This window comes from Nelumbo lutea, chromosome 5 (assembly GCF_056320005.1).
Source record: "Nelumbo lutea isolate HS-2025 chromosome 5, American lotus-T2T, whole genome shotgun sequence".
In the NCBI taxonomy this organism is placed as follows: Eukaryota; Viridiplantae; Streptophyta; class Magnoliopsida; order Proteales; family Nelumbonaceae; genus Nelumbo; species Nelumbo lutea.
Window position 1 is genome coordinate 32,165,796 of NC_142688.1, and position 10,072 is coordinate 32,175,867.

Below are 10,072 nucleotides of genomic sequence, written 5' to 3' on the forward strand. Positions count from 1 at the left end.
CATGCATACATAGATAATTATGTATATATATATATATATATATATATATATATATATATATATATAGTATTTGTGAAAAATACATAAATATAAATATAATACATAAATACATATCTATATAATATTTTACATGTAAATATGAATTTAAATTGTATTCTAATTGGGCCAGGTTGGTAAATGCCTCAACTCTAACTCAACCTAAAGACCAAAGTTAAATTGGGTTCACACTTCTCAATAGGGTTGTTCATGGGTCGGGTTGGATCGGTTTACTGGGATTTTCCCAACCGACCCGACTTGGTCAGGTTACCTGAGGTGAAAACCGAAACCAACCCACTGATAGGCAAAACTGACTTGGTCGGTTTGAATCGATTTGGGTCGGTTTCGGTTTTGCTCCTGTACAAAAAGGACAGAGAAGCCTAGAACTAGAAGGAAATTTATTTGACCATCATTTCAGCCATCTTAATTCAATTCAAGAGTCCAAGATAAATCTTCATGTAAATCTGAATTAGTTGTTGTTCAAGAGTCCAAGATAAATCTGAATTCAATTCAGGTAAAGAATAAAATCAATAAATTCTTCATGTAAAAACAAGTGTCAAGTAAGACAAAAATTATCAATAAAATAGAAAGTCAAACTGTTTTATAGAAAGAAGGCTGAAATATTTATATTTCAAGAAATTTTCTAAATTCTAATCTAAGTAAAAAATGACACATAATTCTAATTCTAATTGTAATTGCCTAATTAGTTGCCTATTTGGTGTAAAAGACAATAGAAACTAAGATATATACAATTTAGTTAAGTAAGAACTAGAATTCTAGAAGACTAGTTAAGTAGGAACTAGCTAGAAGACTAATTAGTTCGGTTCGGGTCGGTTTCAGCTTTCACACAAGAAAACCGAAACCGACCCGATATATCGGTTTATGAATTTGCCCAACCCAAAATCGACAAGTGCTGATGAAAACCCGGCTGACTCGGGTTAGGTCAGTCCGGGTTGTTCGGTTTGGTCGGGTTGGGCCTTATTATGAACAGCCCTACTTCTCAAGCCCTAATCTAACCTGAACTTCAATCAAACCCTACTTTTAATTTTTTTTTGGCTAGACTACCCTGCCCAACCCAAAAGTTCCAACAGCCGGGCAGCGGGCTGAACCTAAATTGTTAGTCATACATTTGTTTCCTTGCATTCTTTACAACTGCATCATACGGCACACACCTGGATTCTGGAGGATGGAGCATTTTTCATTTCAAGTAAACTCTCCCCACCATCAGTCCAGGTGGCCCCCACACAAATATGCGAATCTTTGTTTGAGATAGGTTTTTGGGTTTTCTTCTATTTGCATGGTTGGGCTTGGTTTCGCCAATAACCCAACTCAAACTCTCCAAGTTTGACGACTTGTTGTGTTACATGCTCGTCCCACACCGAAAGCCCAAAACCAAGTCTGAAAAATGTAAGCCCACCGTAGGATTGGATTGGATTGGATCAGTTCGGTTCAACAGTTGAAGCGGTGATTTCTGAACTATTTCGCGTTGGCGGGAGACCTCTGTTTGGCGGGAATTCATGTCTGAATGACGAAAATACCCTTCGTCACGTTACCAAAATAAATGATGATCCAACAAAAGCATGCCATTTTTCCGTATCACGAGGGTTTTAAAATTATACAACTTCCTTTCTCGGTTTCCCCTTCAAAAACCCTAGAATTTGAAGTTTGAACACCACCATCAGCCGAAAAGTTTTGGATCGGTAATGGCGGACGCAGAAGAAGAGAACACAGAGACCCTTCAACCCGCGTTTCCACTCGGGCGAGTGAAGAAGATCATGAAACTCGACAATGAGATTAAGAAGGTGAACTCGGAAGCTCTCCTCCTGGTCTCCCTCTCCACTGATCTATTCCTCCGATTCCTCGCCGAGAAATCCGCAGGGGTTGCCGTCGAGAAGAAGCGAAAGATCGTGAAGCTCGAACACCTGAGAATCGCCGTCAAGAAGCACGAACCGACCAAGGATTTCCTCCTCGATTCGCTCCCGATGCCTTCTCATGTGTCGACTCGTCCATCGACGGCCGAGAGCCGACCTAAGCCCACCGTTGAGAAGGCCGTTCCCGCTGGTACTCGCAGGATCGACGATTTCTTTCACAAATGTTCAAATGGGACTTCAAATCAGACCGAGTAATTCTTCCCTTTTACATGAATTGTTTACTTTCTCTTACTCATATAAGTGTTATATATCCCTGTGTGTTAATGGAGATTTTGATGTGGTAGTGTGTGATAGAGTGCCGTTTGATCTTTTGACCAGACGGTGATGGGCTTGAGATTGCTATATACCCCACCAAGCATATGGTCTGTAAAATGTAAATTACCTAATTGGGGAAGTGCTACTGCTAGAACTAGTCTGATCTAAGCCACCGTTAATCTCTAGGGAGATGGTAATGTGCATTTGATATCCCAAATCTGCTCAGCACCAAATTATATCCCTCTAGTAGATAATAGATAACTGCTAAATGTTGGACATTGGCCTATTGAACTGGATAATGGGCACCCACCATTAAATTAAATGGTCTCGCTTTTATTTATTTATTTATTTGTTTATTGATATTTGATTAAATAGTCCTACTTGAAGAATTGGAAATAGCTACAAAGTGATCCAAGTGCTAATCAAATGTTTTATATCTTCTAACCATGCCTCTTACTTTCCTACCAACCTTTCCCTTATCTTTACTTTGCATTTTCTTTGCTATTGGGGTCCGTTTGATTTGCAGTTGGAATCGGAATGGAAATCAAAATCTTTTGGAATGAGAATCAGAATAGTCTATTCCTATAATATATTTGGTTCAGACAGGAATGAGAATGAAAATTTGAATCAACAAGAATGAAATTTCATTCTCAAAGAATGGATAGTGAATGGTCATTCTCTCAACCGGGGAATGCCATTTCAGTAGGAATGAAAATGGGATTTCAATTCTGCTCAATTAAATAATTGAAATCGATATAACCCATTCTAATTCCGATTTCAAACCCGTATTCCTGAATGTCTACAATCCTCTCTAAGTAGTACTGCAGCCATCTCGCCAATTCCATTCCACCTCTTTAGTGCCTTTTGAACACCTTTCACTATATTATTCAATCTCTGTTCAACCTACTTTGTTGAATTAGTGGAAGCTAAGTTTCAATTAGCAAGCTTGCTGAGGGATTTGCGGGCCTGTATATTAACAGCACCTAATAAAAAGCAACCTAAGGTATCAGAAAGAAAAACGAACTTGAGCTTCCAATTATCAATGTCCTTACGAGATCCAATCAGCTGCATGGTTGTATTATTGAGGTTTCACTCACGCACTATCTTCATCCATTCTTCCTTCATGGTTGCACATGTTGATGTAGCATGCGTTACTCCTTTTAGGGTATCTATTGTGATCTTCGAATCTCCTATAATATTGATACAAAAATCTCTTTCTATAATGACTACTCGCACCCAACTCTTTCACTAGTCTATGGGCTTCAAGCATGGTTTTTAAAATCGACTCGGAAGTGGAATAGTTTTGGGAACCGTTTCCGGTACGGTGGTTCAACTGTTTGGGTTGAATGGTTCGATTCATGATGTCATAAATAAATAAAAAACAAAAAAAAATATTTATATATGATAAAAAATATTATAGAAATTTAAATAAAATACAAAAAATACACAGAAAAATACAGGAAAAAAGCAATATATGAAAAATATAAAAATATTTAAATATAAAAATAATAAAATACAAAAAATACAAAAAATAAATCCAAAAAATACAGAAAATTTTCCAAAAAATATAAAAATTTTCCAAAATATGTAAGCAAGAATATGTAATGTCCAGTCATAGAACATGAACTTGTGCAACATGTGAATTACTTACAACATTTTTCACTTGTGCACCATTACCAAAGCTTGATTTTCCAACTGCGATAGGAAGAACTTTGGAATCACTAATGGGGTTAGAGACAGGATCTGTTGGAATCTCATCAGCTGATTCACGAAGAATAGCATTAAACATGGCCACATCTAATCTATTCATGCATTGCTCCATCACCTGGATATCGAGAAAAAAAGATTGCCATGTCATATTTAGAGCTTAGACCTGACTATATATTGATAGGGCGAAGGAGAACAACTACTAGAATATTATTGCAGAAAGACTGATACCTGAGTATTATATAGGAAGTGAATTCTAGAAACATATAAAAAAAGGGGCTACTTATAAAGGAATTCCATGTTCACTCTACATGTAAAAGGGTCCATGTTTAAACTATCACTTAACAACATCCATGCAATGGTCAATCCATACAATGCTTAATGCTTGTGCACCCAGATTAGCTCTGGATAATAAAGGCCAATCACAAATGATAGCTGGGGCACTTGATTGGTGCAAGTACATTAGTAACAGATAATGAAAATATAGACTACCAGTCTAGCCAGCACAGGCAAACAACCACACTCATGGCCTCCAGCTCGAACAGGGCAAAGCTTTTCACAAGCATCCCTGAAAGCTTCTTTCGAAAGGTGTAAGGAAAAGTTCCCCTGTTCTTGCTCACCCAAACTCCCTGAGTTTGATGCCATTACTTTATCATTTGCTATCCCGGTGGCAGACTGCATATATGGTGTTAGGGTCTGGAGAAACAAACAGAAAGCCAGGTCAGAAAGCTAGCAGCAATTCAGGATGCTTAATCTAGAAAAATCTGAAACGTTAAATTAGGGGAGAGGTGGAAAACACTTGGAATTGACCTGCCACCAACAGATTCAATTATTTGGGAGAAAATCCAGGCTTCAACATTTTCCAGTGCAGTTACAAATGTCTGCGGATCCTCCCAGTCATCAAAATCATTAGAAAAAACAAACTTCTCTTTCTTGTTCAGAGAACTTTCATTCCATTTTAATGGAGAAGATTTCTTTTCGTTTCCCATTTTACCACTATTAGCTTCAATTTGGGGATCAACACAAATTGATAGTTGAGATTCCGCAACAACCTGGCTAATAATTGCCCTTAAAACAACTAAATTCGACAACCAAAAAGTAAACCTGCATTCAAAGAAAAGCACAATCAGGTGGAGCGTGAGAGGAAATAATCAAGTTCCCTAGTGTAGCCTAAGTAACTGTATCAAATAGTTAAAGAGAGTTGCAGGCTTTGCAAACAAGTTCAAGAAGTTGCCTAATCAAGTTCCCTAGTGGGCTCGGGCAGTCGGGCTTGGTCACAGGCAAGTTGCCGCTGCAAGACTGTAAGTGCTGCTCCAAGAAGTTGACAGTGGGCTTGCTCGCCAATGCCCAATGCCCAATGCCGAGTGCCGAGTGCCGAGTGCCGTTGCAAACTTGCCATCCGTTGTTGTAAGTCACTGCTGCAAGTGCTGGTGAATCTTTTCGTCGTCGGACACCGCTGCAAGAGCTGGTGAGGGTGACTCTTCTCGTTGCTAAAAGCTCGCCAGTCGCCATCGGTGTGTGTCACCGTTGGATGCCGGAGGTGATGGCCACCACAGGTGGTCGGTCGGTAGGGTGTGAGGGTTGAGAGGACTGAGAATGGAACTCGGGAAGGGTTAGAATTCTAACCCTAAAGCTAAAGGGAATAAGGGATTCAAACCGGGTTGGGATATAATAAGAATTTTATTTTATTTTTTGTTTTTATTTAAAACATAAAAAAAAAAGCTAACTCGTGAACTGCTGCCGGGTCAAACGGTTTAATGGTCCGACCGCCCGGGTCAGTGTTTTTTTTACCTTTTCAACGTTTTTTTACCAAATTTCGGTTTTTAGTAAAACCAGACCCGGGGGTTGACCAGTTACCGGTTTTGAAAACCATGGCTTCAAACCCTCATTTTAGCCACGGTGATGGTTGTGGAACCTATAGAATCGGCTAATATTTTTAGGATTTCTCCTATATTGTTCTGGACTACACAGCCATTAGCACAATAATTATCCTCTCTTTTCGAAGCATCAAAGTTGATTTTAATTGTGTCCTCACTTGGTAGAGTCCATTTTACCAATATAACTTTGTTGTGTACTTGTTTCGTTGCCCATTCTGGTCTTTCTCAACATTTTGAACTTCTATATAGTATCTATTACTTTCTAAAACTTTCTTGATGATCCCCGGAAGCCTTAGTTTCTATTCTTCCATAGGTGCCAAACCCAAAGGATAGAAGCCACTTTCTCCCACATTAGGCTATATTCTTTGTCTTTTCTTTCCTCAACAAAGCTGTTCCACCAACGTACTAGAGATTGGCTTCCATCAAGGTTGGGAACCAGGAGTTGGTCATTAACTAGCCTCCAAACTTGAATGGCTAATGGACAATTAAGAAGAATGCGGTTTGTGTCTTCAGGGTTCCCACAAATATGGCATTCTGGATTGCATAATAATCCTCTTTTCTTCAGGTTTTCTTTGGAAGGAATTTTATTTCTTATGACCACCAAAGAAAGATTCTTATTTTTGGGTGATCTAGTAGGCTGATGATTTGTCCAACTTGTGGAGGATGAGATGAACTCAGATCTCCTACTCACAAACTCTTTGCGCATCCTTACCCATAGGACACTAGAGGTGCACATCGGCAATATTTTATTTGTCATTTATGAGATGTTTCCAATACACATCGACAGTGGATAGGGATTATACTTAATCATGGGCCAGTTTGGGTTTGGCTTTTGCCAAAATTTGAATTGTCCCAACCTAAAAGCTAGGCCCAACATAGTGTAAAGTCAGGCCTGAAGCCCGGCTTGTGAACAAGTCTAGTAGGGATGTGGAAAGAGTTTATGGGTAGGAGATTGAATGGGATTAGACCTATTAATGGGCCGGGTAGCCTGACAGTCCAGCCCGCACCCAGTTAGGCTTGGACATGTAGTTAGGCATGCGGGTCTGACCTTGGGCCCAAAACACCAAGCCCGATTGTGTTTTGGGCCGGGCTTGGGATTTGTCAAAAAACCCGGCCCAATCGGGCTAATTTATATAATATAAAGTATATAATATTTATTATAATATATATTAATAATTTAATATATACATTTTTTTATTTTTTCTTTATCATCTCTCTTTCTCTCTCTCTGTTCAGCCACTTCAGCGATAGTAGCGACAACAAGTTGAGCTTTTTAGACTTCGGGCTCGGGTCCAGGCTTCAAGCTTTTTATGAGGGCCAGGCTCGAGCCCAAGTTGTAGGCCCAATGGTCGGATCAGGCTCGAGCTCGGTAGGGCTGTTCACGGGTCAGGTTGGGTCGGTTTACTAGCATTTTTCCAACTGACCCAACCTGGTCGGTTTACCTAGAAATGAAACAGAAACCAACCCTGTACTAAGTAAAACCGACCTGGTAGGTTTGAGTTGGTCTGGATCGGTTTTGTGAATGATTCTCTCGGTGTGAACGGTAAAGGATTCAAGTCTAAGAAGCGAAGGCTAGATGCTTGGAAATAAAAAATGATTTGATGGATTAAAGCTGAAATTTTATATATAATATGTATACTTCTGTATATATATATATATGTATATATATATGTATATATATGTATATATATATGTATATATATATAATATCTGAAATATATTATATATATAATATATCTAAGTCGGTTTGGTTTCGGTTTTCAAACCGAAACCGAACCGAACCATTGGTTTATATTTTTTTGTAACCCGAAACCAACCGGTGCTGAAGAAAAACCGGCCAACATAGGTTGGATCGGACCGGATTGGTCGGTTTGGACCTTGTTATGAACAGCGCTAGGGCTCGGGCCTTAAAAAATCTATTAATGAAGAGTGAAAGCTCGGCCCGACCCATTAACAGGTCTAAGTGGGATGAAATTAAGGGCCTATCTGGTTCGTGGGAATAGAGGTCAGGAATCAGAATCTGAATGAGATTTCATTCCAATTTATTTCAATTCTGATTCTAATTGTGATTGAACCAAATAGATTATTGGAATAGACCATTCCGATTTTAATTCCAATAAATTTTGATTTTGACAACTCCGAAAATGAACCAAACAGAACGAACCCAAGGGTCATAAGTCACTCAATCCAACAAATGGCCGTTTCCAATTCCATTGTCATTATAATAATTTGATGTTGAGATTATTTTTCTTTTTCTTGTAGCTGCATTTTTTTTCTCATTCATTTAACATTATTCAACTATGAAAAGTCAAAAACTTTATAATCCCTGATCAGGGTTTCATGAACTTGTCAATTTTATAAGTTAAATGCAAATCAGCAAATGGTCGAATTCAAATTGGAAATTCCTATGCCCAGTTGTATAATCATGAATAAAATGACATAAAAACAATTTCTATAAGACTGAATTTATAACTAAACCTAATCCATATATTATCCAACCACAAGCATAATGGATTTGAATTGCCCTTCATTATCAAATTCAAATTGGAAAATGAAATTAGATAGAGAATAACATGCCTAATGAAAGCCCATCAATAGTTAATGTGGAATGCATTAACTCTAGTTAGCATTTGGTCTTTGGTTGGTTGAGCCAACATTTTCGTTGATGGAATCTACAGTGAAGGACCATAGACTTGTTGTGGCTGACGCAGACAAACACCTACCAATATTTCCTTCCACCATTTAATATGCAAGTTTAGGTCCTCGGGATAAAGAAACAGATAAGGTAGCGTGGAAGAGCTGTTTATTGGTTACTTCTGGCTCTGGCCACTAAATATGCAACCAAAGATTGATTCCAACGTTTAAAAGATCTCAAGTTTGGATTGGACCTGATTCATCCGTAATGAATTCATATTGGATTGGGTTGGATTAAGCTACTAGATCTATTGATAGAAGATAAGAATATAGGTGTCAATGGATCATGTTTGAATTAGAATTACTCTAGATTAAAACAAATTTGTACAGATAGGACGGTTTAAACATTAAATTAGATCGGTCTTAAATGGTCTAAAATATTCATTGGATTGGATTGAACCTAGTCCATTTGTAATAGACTCACATTAGACAGGATCGGATTGGATCAAATCCAATCCAATTGACACCCCTAATCTGGCCGATACTGGTCTGTAAAGGGTCATTTTGGGTCCTACAGAATTGATATGGGCTGAAACTCTAGATGTATCAGTGTTAACGAATTGTGATATTGCTGTATTTACATTATCTCATTAATTCCTTGTATAATTACTCCTTGTCCCTCTTATAACTCTTAACAACCTTTTCTAGCCCCCTATAATTCCCATTTTTTTGGTATTCGGTGCCATACAGCACCGTTAATAACATCCCCTTAACCCCTTTTTTCCCAAAGAGATTGTTGCGGGATTTGATTCCGTGTTAATGCGCGAGCAAACCAGCTAATACACCAACGAGCCAGCCCTCGGTTGGTTAGCCCCCTACAATTCCTTTTAGTAATCCTATATTTAAGACAAATTCAAGATTGTTTAATTTGAATTAATAGGTAAATTTAAGGCTATATTTAAATTCAAATTTGAAAATAACTGGCCATTAATACCATGTTCGAATTTGACATGCCATTTAAGACAAAAAGACATGGCCTTACTACTATGCCAAATTCAAATTCCATTTGTTAAAAGTGCTTGTTTTGCCATAATAAAATAATAACATGATTAGCTAAGCTAAGTGGAAAATGTTCAAGGGTATGGTCCTATGGTTGTTTATTCCAAAAGTACCCCTAATACAGTAATACTTGCCTGTACAGAAAATAAAATTGGCCAAATAGAATGATTGCTCATGTCTTGTGTCCAAAATTATCATTTTCCACTGTCATCTAATGAATGGTCAATTAAGTAAATTAATTACAAATTATAATGGGTGTTTTAGTAAAACACAAATTATAGGGTAGGTTTTAGTAAATCTATAAATCTATAGGGGTCTTTTAGTGAATGGACCTTTTTAAAATTATATGCGCTTTTTCTCAATCAATTTTTCTCTTCTAAATGGATGTTTGTGAATTAATGCTAAAATTGGTTTTAAGTTTTTTATACTAATATATAATAATAGAAATTATATTGATTTTTTTAAAATTAATGCACATTTAAGTTTTTCTACCAATTTTCAGCCATTACCAATTTTTGGGGCATGGTGAACCAAGGCATATAGATATTGATTTTCTTTTAACATAATTTTTTA

At 37.6% G+C, this 10,072-nt stretch overlaps 2 protein-coding genes across 2 annotated transcripts; one reads left to right on the forward strand and one right to left on the reverse strand.

The window, feature by feature from the left end:
* The first annotated feature begins 1,621 nt into the window (after positions 1–1,621).
* On the forward strand, positions 1,622–2,407 carry NF-YC13 (nuclear factor Y, subunit C13). The gene has a single exon (XM_088947299.1). The coding sequence runs from the start codon at positions 1,740–1,742 to the stop codon at positions 2,160–2,162; it is 423 nt and encodes a 140-aa protein (XP_088803425.1). The 5' UTR covers positions 1,622–1,739; the 3' UTR covers positions 2,163–2,407.
* A 1,793-nt stretch (positions 2,408–4,200) lies between these two features.
* On the reverse strand, positions 4,201–5,588 carry LOC148851498 (uncharacterized). The gene is made up of 3 exons (XM_088947753.1): positions 5,164–5,588; positions 4,740–5,033; positions 4,201–4,625 (listed from the first exon to the last, which is right to left on the reverse strand). The coding sequence occupies exons 1-3, from the start codon at positions 5,439–5,441 to the stop codon at positions 4,619–4,621; spliced, it is 579 nt and encodes a 192-aa protein (XP_088803879.1). The 5' UTR covers positions 5,442–5,588; the 3' UTR covers positions 4,201–4,618.
* Between the last annotated feature and the right edge of the window lie 4,484 nt (positions 5,589–10,072).